The following is an 18,898-nucleotide window of genomic DNA, read 5'->3' on the forward strand; positions in this document are numbered from 1 at the left end:
AACAGAAGTTCAGAGAAGTCAAATAATTTGTGTCAAGTCACCCAGATAGCAGGTTGCAAAATTCTTTCCAACACTGTGCATTATTTTCTTTTTAGGAAAATAAGAATGATTTTTGTGTCTTAGAAAGAAAATACTATGCATTCATCAGGGGGAAAAAAATGCTATAGCTGTTTACTATCCTGGATTTGACAATGGGAAGATATGGAATTTTGGAGCAAAATTAAGAACAACAAGTCTTAGTTGCTAAGCATTTGAATAGACTTATTCACTTAATTCTTATAAAACCTTGTGTTGTGGATGGACTCGTCTTCATGTTGTAGATGAAGAAACTGAGGCCAGGGGGATATTATGTGGCTTCCCCTACATTACACAACACGGAATATTTGGAGCCAGGATTTAAAATCCAAAGTCTTAGACCATGACCCTGAATCTACTTTTCCTCTCCACTCTGATGGGACAGAGCAGGAATATGAGCTGTGGAAGTTGTTTGGTTGATGCTTCTTTCAAACACATCCGACTCTAGATGAGGAGCGACAGAGGAGTCAAGGTTTTCACTAAACTCCTTGGAAACAAAGAGCATCTTATTCATCTTGGAATCCCTAGTGCCAGGTCCAAAGTTGATACTCTGTTAATGAATGAATGAAATGGATAAAGAATAAATAACTTTCTTTTCAACTCTCTGGTGGAAAGTAAGTTTACATGTGGGTTAAATTAAGACAGCATCCTACATTTTATAAGATGGTCTTGGGAGAAGAGCTCAGATGAATGATATCTAAACTTGAATTTCTGATTCGGTCCTTGGAATAGAGGTGAAAGAGGAATTGAGACCGAGTTTTTCTCTGGAGTCTCAAGTTTCACTGCAGAAATGACAGCTTACATGTCTCTCTGCTTAAGGAAAAAATAGATTGCTTCTTTGTTTGGGTTATGAAGTATCTGGAAACATTTTACCCCAAAGAAGTATGTTCTAATAATTTCAGTCATCCAACAATGGGGCAGGTGGCTTCCAAAGTATTCACAGTCATACTTCTGCTGAGGAACCTGTCGGCTGGGCTCTTGGAAGGGAGGATTGAAATGTTATTGGTGGGGTAGACCAGATGGCTTCTAAGAGACTCTGTCCCTGACCTTTTGGAGATCTAGGATTCGTTCAGGTGGTTGATGACAAGGGTGTAGCTAACCAGGTCTGTGTGTCTGTCGTCCACAGGTCTGAGGCGCAATTACAGATGTACCATCTGCAGTGTCTCTCTAAACTCAATAGAACAGTATCATGCCCATCTGAAAGGATCTAAACATCAGACCAAGTAGGTACTTTCATGCTTTCACTCTTCAGTCCTTTTGTATGTAACTTTTAGCATGATGAATAAAGGCTAACCACTTTACTTATTTCAAAATAAGTAGATGAAAACTGTGTCTCTTATCTCCAAGGTTCCCTTGATATTTATGCTGTTCAAGCCTCCAGAGTCTGCCTAGCACCGCTTGAAGAATGACTTCTTGCCTTTTTTGGACACAGTAATGACAATTTTTTTTTCATTTTTTCCTTCTTTTCAAGGCTAGTCAGCACATTTGTATGAACTTCAGGAAACTTTTAGATCTATATTAAGTGTTTTAAAATAAGCAATGCAGTCTCTACTTGGAGGATGGGCCAGACCTCCGTGTTGGGAAGTCAAATTCTGTGAATGTCTTCGACCACTTTCTATTTCTAGAAGCATATTGTTGCTTAGTCTGGAAACCTAACAGATCCCCTGGAATTTTAAGTCATTCACATACATAGCTATTTTCAATTCAATGGAAGCTCATTCCATTCCCCCTCCCCCAAATTCTCATGATTTTAAACCAGAAAAGTCTAATCAGGCATCATTTCCCCTGCATTTATATTGCTCGTCTTTTTAGAAAACCGATGACATTAGCTTTTAGGTATTTTTAAAGTAGCTGCTAGGACTGCTAATAAGATCTAATAAAATAGGAAAAAACAAAGAATATCTCAAAAATATGTAATTTTCCTGAATATAATTGTTTTCATTTCTCTCATATTCATTAGCAGAATCATTGAACAGATTCGACTGTATCAGGGCCTCATAAGTAATGAATGATTCATTTAACAAAGGTTTATGGGGCGCCCACTGTGTGCCAGACCCCGAGTGTGCCCTGGGGAAGAAAAGATGAATGGATTTAGGCCTTCCTCTTGGGGAGCTCCCTGACAGGCTGGGGAAACAGTCATGTAAACACATAGATTGTTCTCTGTTGCCATAATGTGGGCACCCCGAGCTTCGAGGACCAGGACAGGGACATCAGTGCAGAGGCCGAGCTCATAAGGATGAAGTCGTCAGGGTCTGATTTTGTTTCCCATTATCACCCAGCCCCCAGCGCAACACTTGATACGTATTAAGGGCTTCGTATACATTCCTGATGGAGTGAATGTGTGATTTTTAAAAGATGAGTAACGACAGCAGAAACTAACACAATACAGTAAAGCAATTATACTCCAATAAACATGTCCAAAAAAAAAAAAAAAGAAGAAAAGATGAGTAACGATTTTCCAAGCACAGATAGGAAGGTACGTTCCAGGCAGGGATATTTCTTGGCAAAGATACTGTAAAGACATAGATTCACAGGGGTTTCTGGCTTCAGGGGAGAAGTTTAAGCCCAGAGTTCCTACTGACTCAGTTTTTCCACAATATTGTGCGGTTCGGCGAGTCAAAGCTGCTTTCATCACTTGCTTTACTCTGATCCACCCCCAAAGGGCTTTTATCAAGGAAGTTCTTCAGAAACAAGACTGTCTCTGATTCTCAGCACCTAGAGCACTTGTATTGATTATTGGGAGCTGCTGCCCCAACCCCATCCCCAACCCCCAAAACGGTCCCTTCAGCATCTCTCTGACCCTCCCGTTGTGAGCCATACTGTATGCATTCTAACGAGCACGCATCTGACGTACGCACAGACACCTTACAAGGAGCTGCAACGGTAAATGATCATCTTTTAGGGGCATGTATTTATTGCTCTTCATAAATAGAAAAAGGTAGACAGCAGTGACTTTAGGTGTCAAGAATCATGTCAATAACTGATGCAGATAGATAGCATCTCCAGCTTCAGGAACATACCTACGTCTCTATGTTTACCTATAAAACTTCACGTGACAGAATTTGTGCTAGGCATAGTCACACCTAATACCTTGTTTATTCCCCTTAACTACCTTGAGATACATATTACTGACCCATTATTTGATCTGAGAAACTAAGGCTCAGAGAGGCAAAGTAACTTTCGCAGCACCACCTTGCCAAAAAAAAGGCAGAAACAGGACTGGACCCAGCAGCGTGTGACTCTCACTTTTAATTAATTCGTGTCACTCAGCCACCACAGACAGGCTTTGGACACAGGACTGCAGGGACTGCCAGTAGAGAGTCTTATGATGAATTCTGAAAAAGGACATTGCTTCCCTGGTGTAATTTAATAAGTATACGTGACTTCAGAAGGGTACGTCTCCTGCTGTGCTGCCTTCTTTCCAATAAACAAGACAGTTTGCTTTTTTTTGTAACCACAAAAGCACAAGGTTGAAGAAACCTTGAAGAAAATAATTGTCATAGCTCTGTCCCGCAGGCCATTTCATCTGTCCTTATACCAGATTTGAGTATCCTGGGTGTGTATATGAGTCTGTCTTTGTTTACGAGACAGACGGTTCCATAATTTTCTTATAATATCCTTGTTAGGTTTGGTTTCAAGTGTGTGAGGGCCTCGATAAACAGATTCTATTTCTAATCCCTGAATGAGTTTGTGGTAGACTGCTGCTAGTTCTTGCCTTAAATACGAGGAAGGATTCATTAGTGAAGCCATCTAGGCCTAAAAATGTATGCTATGGGAGTGTTTTTCTTAGAAATTTAGTTTCTTTAATACAGCATTATTCATATCTTCTATTCTTATATCAGCTTAAATAACCTGTCTTGCAATTCATTTATCCATTTCATTTACATTTTAAAATATATTGATATAAAATTGTTCATTTTATCCCCTAATTTTATTTTTAATGCTTGTGGAATATTTTTCTTTCCAGACACTGTTTATTTGTGTCTCTTCCTTTTTTTTTTTTTGTTTGATCACTTTTCTTGTTAGAAGTTTATCAATCTTTATTAGTTTTTTTTTTTTTTTGGATGAACAAATGTTGGGGATTTGTTGATTTTCTTTATGTACAGTTATTTTATGACATTTAAAATATTATTTCCTTCTTTCTACTTCCTTTGGATTTAATTCGCATTTTCCCCTAGCTTCTTAATATAAAAGTATAGGTTCTATAATTAAAAAGAATCTGAAAAAGAATATATATGGATATAAATAAATGGTCCTATCTGTCAATTAGGCCAAGTTTCTTAATCTTGTTCAAATCAGTATATTCTTACTGATATTCTTGTCTGCTTTTTATATCCATGAGAAGCAGACATAATTAAAAAACTTCCAGCTGTACATATGATGTGCCTATGTGTCTTCTTAATTCTATCTTTTCTTTTTTGTTTTATAGATTTAAAGGTATATTATTAGATGCTTACAGATTTAGGATTTTTTAATGTATTCTTATTGTACGGGCCCTTTTTTTTTAATCACTATTTGCCATCATGAAATATCCTTCTTTGTTACTAGTAGTATCTTCCTTGATGTATACCAGCATCAACTACAGCAACTCTTCAAGGCTTTCAAAACTTTTTCCTTTAAATTGTATCCAGCTTTTATTTTGTTCTCAGGTGGAAGTTTAGTGTGATGGAAGTCAGCCAAATGGTTCTTAACTGTTTTAATCTGACTAAGTCAACATAAGTAGTAAAGTGTCTGTAATTTTCAAGGTCTTATATTTATATTTTTGCAGTCATTTCTAGAGGAGCGTTGAGATGAGCAGAGATGATTCAGTTGTGTAGTGGAAAGGACACTGAATTTTATTTCTAGTGCAGTTTTGCCACTGAGTGACCCTGGGCACTGACAAACCTTCTTTAAGTTTCACTTCCCTCAAAGATGAGTGTTTAATGATGACAAGAACACACCAAATATGCTTCCACTTCCCATGCTTTGCTCATAATCCTGGTATTCTTTTCTACGAATCCTGAATTCAGACCTAAAATTTTTCCTAAAACATGTCCCGGTCAGCCTTGAGTATTTATTGAAGTTAGCAATGACCCTCTCTGCCCCAACCATGTCCACCCAGAACCTCAGAATATGACCTTATTTGTAAATAGGGTCTTTGCGATGTAAAAGTTAAGAATCTCAAGATGAAATCTCTGGATTTTTGAGAATGATTTATGGTGTCTTTATGAGAGAAAGGAAAGGGAGATTTGAACACACGGAGAAGGTGGCCCCGTGAAGACAGATGCAGAGATTGGGGTTCTGTTTCCTTAAGCCAAGGGATACCAGGAGCTAGCAGCATCTGGAGGAGGCAAGAAGGAATCTCCTCCAGAGCTTGTGGAGGGAGTGTGCCCTGCTGACTCCTCGATTCCAGACTTTCATCTTCTAGAACCTTGAGAGAATAAATTTCTGTTGTTTGAAGACACTCAGTTTTGGGTACTTTTTTAAGGGCAGCCCTAGGAAATTAATGCAGTGTGAAACCTACATGCCTTGTTCCATAAGTAATCCTTCAGTCATATTTTCTGGGCAACTGCTTACAATGCCAATCCCGATAATGACAATGATGATGGTCATAGTGATGCGGGTGGAGAAGATGGTGATGATGACGATGCCACCACTGATAACCAACGTGGGACTTGTCTGAGACTGGGGCACAGCCACAGACTAAAATGCTTTGGAAGTGTTACATCTAATACACACAGCAGTCCTGTAATTGACCAGAGGCTCCACTTTATAGGTTAGAAAATTGAGTCTCAGAGAAGTTCAGTGACTTGCCCAAGGTCCCCCCAAAAATTGGTCAGCAGAGTCAAGAACAAGAACAGAAGTCAGGTTATTGGCAACCTTTACTCTAACTGTTATAACAGTACTTAAGTAATACTATTATTATTATATTGCTCTTCACTAGTAGTAAAAAGACTTTTTCTTTTTTTTGGCAAATGTCATAAACAGCAAAATGACTGTCGAATTTTGCTCCATGGTTAAATTGCAAGAGAAATATTCAATAGCTAATGAGAGTAAAGGTTTCAAAATGCAAATGATCACACTGGCATATAAAGCAATTGCCTATTGGTAGATTTTTCAGCATTTCTGGGGGATCTAGTCTGTCAATTAGAACAAATGTTTAAAATGAAAGTTAAAGGCAGATGAGTACATACCATAGACTAATGAACAATTCCCCCATAATGTACTTAAGTTTGAGTTTAGGGAACACTTCAAGCCTCAGGACATTGTATTACCTAGAATTAAAGGTTATAAAATTTGTCATTACTTACTTTGATATTTCATTTGGTTGAAAATGAGGTACAAGTGTTTAAGAGAATAAATCAGACTGACCAAAAGTTAGTAGTAATTTCTATATGTGCTGCTTCCTTTGAGAAGAAGCCTGAAGGGGTGATATCAATTGCTTTTTCTGCAATTTTTCTCAATTAGTATGAATCCTCCAGACAAAGCCTTCATATTATTCATTTCCCCATTATATTCATTTATTTGTGAAGTGATTGAGTGGATGTTCAGTCTAATTTTCAGAGCTAGAATATATTTGCTTTAAATACCTTGGAATTCAGTTCCTGCATTCAGGATAATAGTTGTGTGTGTGTGGGAGGAGGGTGGAATAATAAATAATAAAAATAAATATTTTTGCAAGAGATGCTCAGCATGAAGAAGCTTCTGTACTTATAACAAATAAAAATAGCTTAATATACCAAGAAGATGTTCTCTTTGGAAACAAGCAAACAAAAACCAAATCAAGGCACGGACTTCTTCGAAGTCTAAAAGTATAGACCTTTTTTTTGTAGAATTTTCAAGGTGATTTACTGGCATTAACCAAGAATTTCAATAACCTAAGGGATTGGGACTTTGGTTCTAAGTTCTGAGATGCGCAGGGCATAAGACAGTGTTGAAAACAGAGCTGTCCTTTCCCAAAGAGGGTCAAGTTATTTCTCTTCAGCTGATAATTATTCCAAGCCTTGAAAAGGCTTGGAATAAAGGGCGAAATCTAGAATCCAAGGCAAAAGAGCTCCTGCAGGAAGTGGAGCTTGTGGAACATCACCACGTCTTTCTAGCCAAAGGGCTAGGTTTACATCCTAGGCACTGTAAGTGGGGTGCCTCATGCAGCACGAGGATGGGGATGAGACAGGGCCTGGGGGTCAAAGGGCATTCTCTATTTAGCCCTGTTTTTTAAAATTTATTTATTAAACTATAGTTGGTATACAATATGGAGTTAGCTTTAGGTGTACAGCTTCAGATTCTATTCCATTATAGGTCATTACAAGATATTGAATACAGTTCCCTGTGGTACACAGTAAATACTTGTTGTTTATCTATTTTATATATAGTAGTGTGTATCTATTAATCCCATAATCCTAATTTATCCCTCACCCTCCCCTTTCCCCTTTGGTAAGCATAAATTTATTTTCTATGTCTGTGAATCTGTTTCTGTTTTGTAAATAAGTTCATGTGTATCATTTTTTTAGAGTCCACATATAAGTGGTATCATATGATATTTGTCTTTCTTGGGCTAACTTACTTCACTTAGTATGATAATCTCTGAGTCCATCCATGTTGCTGCAAGTGGCACAATTTCATTCTTTTTTATGGCTGAGTAATATTCCATTATATATATGTATATATACCACATCTTTTTTATCCATTCCTCTGTTGATGGACACTTAGGTTGCTTCCATGTCTTGCTTATGTACATAGTGCTGCTGTGAACACTGGGGAGCATGTCTCTTTTTGAATTAGAGTTTTCATCTTTTCTGGACATATGCCCAGTAGTGGGATTGCTGGATCAGACGGTAACTCTATTTTTAGTTTTTTTAAGGAAACTCCAGATTGTTTTTCACAGTTAGCCCTGTTTTTTACAGAACATTCGAGTTCACTACTGTCACGAGCCCTCCCTTCTCTGAGGGAGGCCTCAGAGCCCAACTTCTCAAATGGAAGAGACAATAGTTTCTAGATAGAGGGATTCCAGAGAAGCCAGAAAAAACTAGATCTGTCTCTCTCTACGGCACTGATGCACAGGCAATTCTAACAGCTGTACTTTTTCCTAAGTCTCACTTGCATGCTTTTGCTCTACATGCCATATCTAGGGATACATTACAATTACAGTCTGTGAATAGATTAGGCCTTCTGTGGGCTTGAAAAGTACTAAATGGGGAGCATTTTCACTCTTCCATATTATTTATAGAATATGACTGATGACCCCTAGTGCTCTTTAGCTCACTCGTTTCCCACCCCCCACCCCCTTCTGGACAGACTTGTAATCATTATTTTGTCTTGCTTGAAATTTGCGTGAGTCATGGCTGTCTCCAGAGTGGTTCTGAGCCGATGCTTTCAAGTCTCAGCTTTAATTGTGGGTCCCATTGCCCACCTCTCATGTTCTTTGTCAGGCTGCTTCAGAGAGTCACCTAGTACCAGTCTCCAAGGGTGCAAGGCCGTTACCTGATTTGGTTCTGAAAAGTGCATCTGTGTCAAGAGAGAAAAGAACCACCAGAAGGAGGTGATAGAGCCCAACAGGCCTGGCCTGGGATGTGGACAGCAAGTCCCAGGGTCACTGCTTCTCAAATCATGTCCCCTCAGTGAGTTTCAAAGCCCTCATTGAATATAGGGTAGTCAAGGTCTCTATCAACCCAACATTCTCTAATTTTATGCTTCAAGACTGAGCTTTTTAAACTTTTTAGTATTTTCCAGCGGCAGAAGAGTGGCTGTAAAGTCATCCTTCTTTCGTGTTTACCTCTCTCCTGCTGGGTGACCCAGAAATTGACCAGCCCCCTCACACGCAGGTCCTGCTAGAGGAAAAGTGTCCTCCGGGCCTGTTTATCCTGTTCTTAAACAAAAGGCAGAGGGGCTTTTCCAAGGCTATGACTTGGGGCAAAAGAAGTGAAGTTGGTCATATCAGGAGAAAGTAGAGAAGGAAGCTTATTTTCACTTCATTCCACGCTATGAATACCAAGCACACATTCTGGTGGTTTCTCAGGCAAACGGGAGGAGTGGGAGGGGGTGAGGAAGGCTTGAAAGGGAACCTGGACCCATCACCTGAGCAGTCCAGGCTTCTGTCCTTACACTCATTCTGGGTCTTTTATAAGTTACTGTAACCCCTTCTCACACGTCTCCCCAGAGTTCATTAGACACTAGAGTATGTCCAGCTGTAAGCTATCTTTAGCTGCTCTTGACTTTTACTCCAACTGGACTTTGGTAAAATGTTGAATTTGGCCAGTGTTTGTCTAATCTCTTAAAAGTTGTCATGGAACATGGAATGCCAGGGAATTGAATTAAAATAAATGAAGGACCTTGCTTCATTTAGGTCAATGTTGACAGGGGAGTAGGTGGAGGAGATAAGATGGGGATGGACACGTGCCTTGGTTATGTTTCTGAGTCCAGCTCTCCATCTCTGCCCTTTGGCTGGAGAAGAGGATTAAGTCCATTCTGGCTTGGATTTTCATAGTGTAAATGGGGTAGTGGTTTGAGTGATTGGACAAATCAGCCCCTCACCCCATTTAATTCACTCCCATGACCAAAATCTGTTGAGTGCCTGCTATGTTTGAGGCATTGAAACAGGCCTTGGGGACAACAGAAGGAGCTCCCTTTACCTCTCAGCAAGTATATAATCTAGTTGAGAGGAAGCAACATGTAGTCAAGTAAATACAGTTAAAATCAACATAGGATATATTGGCACAAAATGCTGCTGGAATTCAGAAGTAGTTGCATCTGGTTGGGGGCCAGCAGGAAAGGTGGTCGTGGGGTGAGTACAGGAAAGTGGCTTGGGAAGGAGACCATCTGGGTTCAATCTTGGCTCTATATCTGCTGATTGGGTGGCCTCGAGCTTGTTACTTAAAGCCCTGTCTGGAGCTTAGTTTCCATACCTGTAAAATATGACAGATTTTTAAAAGTTTTAGCAGAACTGACTGTGGTGAGGATTGAGGGGTTTTTTTTTAAGTCGTTATTGAATTTGTTACAATATTGCTCCTGCTTTCTTATGTTTTGGTTTTTTGGCCTGGAGGCATGTGGGATCTTAGTTCCCTGACCAGGAAGGCATTGGAAGGCCAAGTCTTAACCACTGGACTGCCAGGGAAGTTCCTAGGATTGAGTTTTAAGAACAACAAGAAACAACAATAACAAAAATTACAAAACTTCTTAGGCAGTACTTGGCATGAATGGCATGAACTTTTTTCTCATGTGTTAATTATCATTCTGTAATCATGAAATGACATTTGAAATGGACTTTGGGGAACAGGCAGATGAATACTGAGGGATTCGTCAGTACTTCTTTATCCCAAGTACTTCTTCTGTAAACTTGGTCCATAATTCTTCATAGCAAACTCTAGTTGCTTCTGCCCAAAGTTTGGATTTTGGACTCACAAAAAGTTCAGACCTGTTCAGGGTTTAGAACCCAAACTGACCTAAACCAGACAGTGGGATATAAAGAATTATCTAGGACAGTCCTCCGAAGACTGTTCTCGCTCTGAGTTTCTTGTGGTCTAATGCTTTCCACCTACTCCAAGTCTTCATTTTATACAACAGTTTCAACCTTGGTGTTCAATCTTGCAACATCAGAAAGAGCATTTTGTTTTTAGCATTTATTTTATTGGAGTATAGTTTGTTCACAATGTTGTGTTAATTTCTGCTGTACAGCAAAGTGATTCAGTTATACATATATGTATACTTTCTTCTTCATATCTTTTCCGTGATGGTTTATTATAGGATATTGAATATAGTTCTGTGTGCTACACAGTAGGACCTTGTTGTTTATCCATTCTATATATAATAGTTTGTTACCAGTTACATTTTTTCAGCCGTCTATAATTAGCACATTATTCTCCAAAGACCATGGATAATAATACTTGAAAGTAAACAAAATAAATTGAACTATGCTCCTGGCTGTATTTCCTAAAATCATTTTCCCAATATTCTTTGAGACTCCCTGGAGAGATTTTCTTTACCATTGTGATAACACGGAGCTCATTTTTCTTCTCCATTTGCATTTTTATTTCACCATTAAAAAATAATATGTATCCTTTTTACGCAGGCATCTGTCTGCTGCAGCACATACTAGATCCTTAGCGAATCTCGACATTAACTTATTAAATCCGATTTTGATTCACAGCATTTGATAAATCCCCTATGTTTCAGAATTGGAAGGGTTTTCTCAAAAACAAATGATCTCCATGTATGAGGGAGACACATCTTTAAGTGTTAACCACTGTTATTTAAGTTATAACTTAATGATAAATGTTTTGAAGATTTTTTCTTCTTTGAGTTAATATTATCTAGACCATTCAATATTGTGTTAAGTGTAGCCAGATGTAACCGAAATCTGGACCTCAGTCCGGATATGCATTTTGAGCATCACTATAGTATATACTTGTCACTTTGAATAGTCCCTAACAGAAAATAGGAAATGTGTATATTTTTCTATAGCTTTTAGAGTCACAAAGAAATCTCAGTCCATTTCATGCTGAATAGTCAAATATAAATCAAAATCTATATAGCTAGCTTTCAGAAATGTTGGTGATATTTCAAGCTCAGGACACAATGACTTCAAAGTTCTACCCACAGCTTCTGGTCCTGTTATACTTTCCAGAGATATATCTGTCTTTTCTCTTCCTTATTTAAGTGCTCTTTCTTCTAAAGACACCCAACAGGCTAACATGTGCTCTTTACTCTTTTTGATTTCCAAAACCATCACCACTGAATTTATTCCTGTTCTAACAAAAAAGATTTTGTAATAGCCTCAGATAGAGGAGTTTCAGACCTCTGATTTTCTTTCCTTGATAATAGATAAAGTTCAAACAATAGATTCTGTTTTCTAACATCTTTCCAGTGCTAAAGATAAACTTACTAATAGCTAAGATTTTCACGGTCAGGCATCTTACCTAAATGAGAACCTAGTTGCCCTGGAGTATCTATATTGGAAAGGACCCTTTTAGACCAGCTACACAGGTTTCTATCTCTTCCTCTTAGAACCAGATGTTATGATTGTGTTATTCCGTATTTTATCAGAGTCCTGCAGGTAAAAAGTGTGCTTTCCATGGAAAAGAGAGGCCTGATCAGAATGTATTCTGAGAGATTCATTACTGCCAGGAAATTAAGTGGATTAGAAGGAGGCTATTTAAAAGCGACAGGAAGGGGGTCAGGCTCCCTCACACAAGTATTTTAGGAAAACAAGTACCAGTAAAAGATCTACCAGCACATTTCATTGTGTATGTACATTGGAGTGGCATCTTTCATTTCAAATTTAACTCTCAAGAAACCCAGTAACAAGCCACTAATTAGTCTTCTAGAACATGCGAATGATAGTTCTACAGTGAAGCTAGAGAGTTCATTCTGCGGATGGAATTTAGTCCACTGATGATCTGTTTTCGGTGACCCAACATGTCATGATGAAAGAATTCCAGGATATCCATTGATCGGGTCAGTAGTTGAGTCAGTTATTACAGAGCAATCCACTGCGTGCTAGGGTCCAAGGCACTTACCAGAGAACGACAAATTAACAAGTTGCCTTCCCTATCCTTAAAGCACTGGTGTAATTTTTAAAGTGCCTCAGCAATAAAGCTTTGTGATCCCACAGAGTAACCCCTCATTCTGGGATCTCTCTGGAGGGAGAGAGGGCTGGTGGCCCATCTCAGCGATGGAGGCTGGTGAGCTCTCTGAGCAGCTGTCAGCGCAGTGGAGCCGGGTGACCAGCTGTGCCTCCAAGCAGCGGCCACCAGGAATGTAGGTACAGCTTTCAGGATCCAGAGCAGCCTGGAACCTGAGTTGGGAAGGGAGGAGAGAAGATGATCTGAGGATGCAGGAAGGATGTCAAGTGTGAACAAGACGAAGTGTCAAGAAAGCACTTGCCGTTTTGTCGTCTTGGCCGTCCCAGAAGCTCTGCCTTCTAAGGCTTTCCCAAAAACCCTTTGCTTTCTTCACTCAAAGCTTCATGTTTTCTGGGTTTTCTTTGAAGAGCCCTCATGACTTACATAGGATGATTTAAATCTTGTAACACCTGATTGGATATTTCATTTCTATTCCTGGGAAGAAACCGGGAATGAAAATTACATTAAGAAAAAGTGACATTCGTGATCAAAGAAGGATGATTAGAGGCATTCATCTGTCCAACTTGGGTTGAAAATCAATTCTAATTATTTGTTTTCTCTTCATGCTTATAACACGTTCTCTAGTGTGTGGTTCTAGGAATTGGTAGCAAGTGATTAGCTTCTATAAGATAGCACGCAGATAAAAGCGTCACCCTGAGTCAGATATTCATAACAAGAACTGCTTTATGTGCCAAAGCAGATTTTTTTTACTATCCAAGCAGCTAATTTTTCTTTTAACCTTGAAGGAGAATTGTTCTTGGATCTTTTGATTAAAATAGCTCATCCTGTGCTCACAGTGGATGCGCAGCAATTAATAGTCTTTCTTTTCTCAACCGTCTAATTAGGGTTGAGGCCAATAGAGCATACAATGACTAAAGCCAAGGAATATCGCGAATATCATTCCAAGATGTTCTCTACTAATTGTGAGTAATTTCTTCATTCCCCTGAGAGGATGTGACAGCCTGGACCACTGGACCTGCCTTAGGATGTGATATCAGGAAATGGCTTTCTTCTCTCAAAGTGATACCCTTCCCTCCATGCACACCTGCTAGCTAACTGGGGAAGAAGAAAAAAAAATTGCTTCTGTCTACTTTCCCATAGAAGTCCCAGGGTTAGTTGTACGATGGGGTGTGTAAATGACAAATCTGAGAATCTTATCCATGAGAAATTTAGACGGGAGGGCCTGAGGTAGACATTTAAAGGGTGTCGTTGAGTGGGGCAGAGAGGGCAGAAGGGGAGCTGGGACAGGCAAGGTCAAGCTTGGCCTCTTTGGGCCCAGGGCCAGGCAAGCATGAAGAAATAACATCTGCTTCCATGTACTCTGGACTTATCAAAAGGCAAGTGAGAAATGTAAAACTCAAGGAGATGATAACTATTTCTTCTACACACTATTTCCAGACCTCCTCCCCGTCATGGCTGTGTCCATGGTTAGCTTACTGCCCATAAAGCAGAGATTTCAAATATTCTGGAACAGCTGTAGATGTACTGAGCTCATGACTCACCCACCCATTTTTATCCTTTTGGAGGACAGGCGGGGAATAAGTAGCTTCATTACCATTTTCAGTCAGAGAAGTGTTGGTGGACAGCAGATGTGTGGCCTCCGAGAGTCTGGGGAGCCTGGCATGAGAAACTGGGGAAGGCCTCTCCTCCTGCCACCATGGGGCGAAAGGTCAGAGGCTGTCCCTGCAGGGGACTGACCACGGGAAGCAAAGGTAGGGGCTGGAAGGGCCTGAGATGCCCCTCTTCTGTTTCCCAGCCTCCCCCCAACTCCTCCAGTTTCTGATTGGTTTTCAGAGTTAAGGGTTGGCCATCTTTAGGGACAGAGCCCCTGTAGCCTAATAAACCATGTGCTTCTCATCTGTCTTCATCTGTACTGGTCCAGTCAGAAGGTCGGAGGTGGGGAGATGAATTATCAAGTCATGGAAGATCATGCAGGTGGAAGCGTTTAAGACATAGTTCTAGCTCAGATTTCAAAATCTAGTTTCGAACATTTCTTTTTCTTATATACTTTTCACTTTAAAATTCTTTCTCCTACTAATAGTACTCAAAGAAGATGAATTGCATCTGTTACTTTTGGATTTAGAGAGCGGATGTAGTTACGATTTCTTGGCCCGTTCCTCCATTGGTAGAGCCAAAGGCTTGAGAATAATCCCTTTCGATTCCATGTATTTATGTGTAGCTAAATGGCACATATTGTCAGGCTAGAAGACCAGCCAACAGTGCGATCCCTGCCTTCAAGAAGCCTAAAATTTACATGAGGAGATGAAATTAACAGGTGAACATAATAAAAGAACATCTAAATGCTAATATCTGAGAGGGATCTTATATAACTTCATGCAAGGAATCAAGAGAAGGGAGAATAAGTGAGAGAAATATGCTTGGGTGAGATGAACCTGGGCTGGGGAACAAGGAGAGATTCAGTCTGGGCTGGGATGAGTTTAAGGGTCCAGGAGCATTCAGGTGGAGATTCCAGTGGACATTTAGGTTTATGAGACTGGAATGCAGATCACAGATGACAGTTGAAATACAGATTCGGGGGTCGTCAGCCCGTAGGAGATTGTTGAAGTGGATGAGTTGGAAAAAGATGAGATTATTCAAAGAGCGTGTATGGAGAACAGGGACACACACACATTTGTGCACACACACACAGGGTGACGAAGTGATGTCATCACTTTTTCCCATAATAATGCATTTTGTATTTCTTTTCAAGTAGGTGGAGAATAGGACAGATTAATGCTTCAGAAGCCAAGGAAGAAAAGCATTTCGAGAAGGAGGGTGCAAAACAGAGTCACCTCATACCAGAAAGAGTCAAGTAGGAAGGAGACGAAACATCCAGAGGGTTTGTCCATTAGGCAGCGGTGGCTGATCTTTGCCAGGGACATCTTGCTGAAATTCGGAGACCGTGTTGCCCACATTGTCTGGGGTGAGGACGAAGTGAGGGTGTTCCTCACCAGTGTTCTCACTGGATGAGCAATACTGACCCGCAACCCCACAGATCATAAGCAGTGAGGAGAGCAGAGGGTGACGTGCAGAGGAAAGGGCCTTGAGTGAGGACGCCACAGTAAATAGAGCCCTCATTTAAAACAATTGTGTGTGGAATTTCATGAAAACAGAACTCTGTTCATTGGAACTGGGCAGGTAGGGTCAAAAGTGCCACCCACTGGACTTCTTCCCTGGCCCCTGCTGTCCTCTAGAACTCCGAGGGAGCATTCAATAATCGTTGCCGAATGGACCACAAGACGAAAGAGTCAAAGGTGCCTGCCTTTCTCCAGCCTGGAAGATGGAACGGATATTGATGGAGGCTGGCAGGGACTTCAGTCAGCTAAGCTGTAGGCACATTGCTTTTGAAGTGATGGTACCTTATCAGAGTGGGGATGTCCTGTAGGTAGCTGGAAACAGGCAAGGTGTGCAGATACAAGCCAGGGCTTAAAACGGAGCTAATGGAGTCAGCTAGATAGGATTAAGTTAAAGTCTGGAGAGCAGAGGTGTCATTTGGCATACAGACAGGGGTAGAGAGAAAACGCATCACCTTGGACAGTTCCCCCCTCCTAGCACCTGACCTCTTACACACAGGGATTTGCAACAGAGATTTGACTTTAGGCAGCGTGGCCGCTGGTTAGACACTGTCTAAGGCTGTCGCCTTTGCATCTGATGCTGGAGCTTGGAGGATGCAGCACAGGCTGTTGGAAAGAGAAATGGATTGAAAGTGGGGAAGAGCCAGGACTAGCTCGAATTCGTGAGCACCAGCTGGAACCTGTGAGGATGGACGGAACCCCTTGTTACTGCTCACTGGTTATCACCACCCACCTCAGTGAAGGGTGCATTCTGCAGGAGAATCAGGTGTGGACCTGTGTGGACCGCAAAAGCGCTGACCTTCAAGTGTAAAAAGACAAAACTGGAACGAGACAGGGAAGGGCACTCTAGGAAACGTTCAACCTGGCCATGTTAGCACGCTACAAAATGGCCACAGCACACTAATAGAGCAGCTGGGAAGCGATAGAAGGAAAAAGAGTTAAATGCCAGATGAAAGTCCAAGGCACTAAGTGCTGAGTCATTTGGTCCTTCTTTGAAAAAAATTAAATCAAAGAGGAACTTTAGAGAGCTCCAATTTTCTCAGGAAAATGAACTTGTTTTATTAATGAATGGCATTCTGAATCTCTTTGCTTTAGGTACATATAAAAATTATAAATGAAAGACCATCTTTTAAAATTTTTTTAACATCTTCATTGGAGTCTAATTGCTTTACAATGGTGTGTTAGTTTCTGCTTTATAACGAAGTGAATCAGCTATACATATACCTATATCCCCACATCTCTTCCCTCTTGCGTCTCCCTCCCTCCCACCCTCCCTATCCCACCCCTCTAGGTAGCTGGAGAAGACCACCTTTTTTTAAAGTAACCATATGGCTTTAATGAAAATATTCTAGAATCACATGTGTAAGATAATTAATATCCACCTAGAAGTGAACTGAACCCAGAATACTCAAGAACTGAAATACTACCTGGAGAATACATGGTTTCCTCTGAAATTAATTTAAATTACTGAAATTTATTTGAGGGGAAAGATACAATGATTTGTTTTCTCACTGGTGAGTAGAAAAAGAGAAAAAAACATTTTATGCTGGCGCTATAGCTTGGGGATTTATTACAGAGCTTTCCTGGAAAATAGAACATCTGTGGTTGCAAGTATTATTATTTATATAATTTGTTCAGGACAACGAGTTATGATAGAAGGTCCAATTTCCCTCAGTGAAATTGTCTACTTTACTTTCAGTGTGTATATTTAAAGCTTGACAGGGTTACGGAAGATTATTCCAAAGAAAATAGGTTAGCCACGTTGTGAATGGGTGGAGTTGGAAACTTGCTAGGTGGCAGGAATGATGGCAATGACAGGGTCGTCTCCTGAAGCTGACATGAGGACAAGAGTTAGGGGACAGACCTCAGGGGACAAAAAGGTGAATAACTTACAACAGACAACACCTGCTCTGTAATTCCTGCCAAGGAGATTATCAAAACAGTTTGGTCACAAAGGGGCTTATAGGGACCATGCCTGGGTGCTCTATTCTTTTCTATCAGCACACTTTCCAGAAGAGATCTAATCCAACTACACACACACATTATTTATTTACCTATATGAGTATTTATATATAAATACACACACACACACACATATATATCTATGGAGATATGGATTTGATTATATGTATATATACACACATACTATCATATATACATTTGATGGTGTATGTATGTATATACATATATGTGTGTATATATGTATATAAACACTTTCCCCTGGAACTCCAGACTCTATTCAGATCTCAAACATAACATGGTTAAAAAGAGAAATCTTGATAATGTACAATATTTGTCTTTCTCTGTCTGACTTGTTTCACTAAGCATAATACCCTCCAGCTCCATCCGTGTCGCTGCAAATGGCATTACTTCATTCTTTTTTATGGCTGAGTAATATTCCATTGTATATATATGTGCCACGTCTGTTTTATCCACTCATCTGTTGACATGTAGGTTGCTTCCATATTGTGGCTATTGTAAATAGTGCTGCTATGAACACTGAGGTGAATATATCTTTTTGAACTTGTGTTTTTGTTTTCTTTGGATATATATCCAGAAATGGAATTGCTGGATCATATGGTAGCTCTGTCTTTGGTTTTTTGAGGAACCTCCATGGTGTTTTCCATAATGGCAGCACCAATTTACATTCCCACCAACAGTGCACTGGGGTTCCTTGATCCCCACATTCTTGCCAACACTTGTTATTTGCTGTCTTTTTGATGACAGCCATTCTGACAGGTATGAGGTGACATCTCATTTGTGGTTTTGATTTACATTTCCCTGTGGTTGACCATTTTTTTCACGTGTCTATTGGCCATCTGTATGTCATCTTTGGAAAAAAATATGTTATCTCATATATGTTGAATCTAAGAAATAAAACAAATGAATATAACAAAACAGAAACAGAGCACAGATAATAGAGTAAAAACTAGTGGTTGCCAGTGGGGCAGGATGAGGGTAGGGGAATAAGAGGTACAAATTATTATGTATAAAGTAGGTAAGCTGCAAGGACATATTGCACAGCACAGGGAATATAGCCAATATTATATAATAACTGTAAATGAATTATAATCCATAAAATTATTGAATCACTATGTTGTACACCTGAAACTAATAGAATATTGTAAATCAACTATACTGCAATTAAAAATA

General features: G+C 39.9%; 1 protein-coding gene across 3 annotated transcripts in view; it reads left to right on the plus strand.

Annotated features, from left to right (window-relative positions):
* Positions 1-18,898, plus strand: part of ZMAT4 (zinc finger matrin-type 4) — a 346,711-nt gene that overhangs the window by 303,987 nt on the left and 23,826 nt on the right. For 2 of the 3 annotated variants that reach the window (XM_067722051.1, XM_067722050.1), the window contains exon 6: positions 1,202-1,298. The exons of the other annotated variant lie outside the window; for it this stretch is intronic. In XM_067722051.1, the coding sequence (XP_067578152.1) occupies positions 1,202-1,298 (97 nt within the window). The remainder of the gene's footprint in view (positions 1-1,201; positions 1,299-18,898) is intronic. 3 annotated transcript variants of the gene reach the window in all.

This window comes from Pseudorca crassidens, chromosome 21, assembly GCF_039906515.1.
Source record: "Pseudorca crassidens isolate mPseCra1 chromosome 21, mPseCra1.hap1, whole genome shotgun sequence".
NCBI lineage: Eukaryota > Metazoa > Chordata > Mammalia > Artiodactyla > Delphinidae > Pseudorca > Pseudorca crassidens.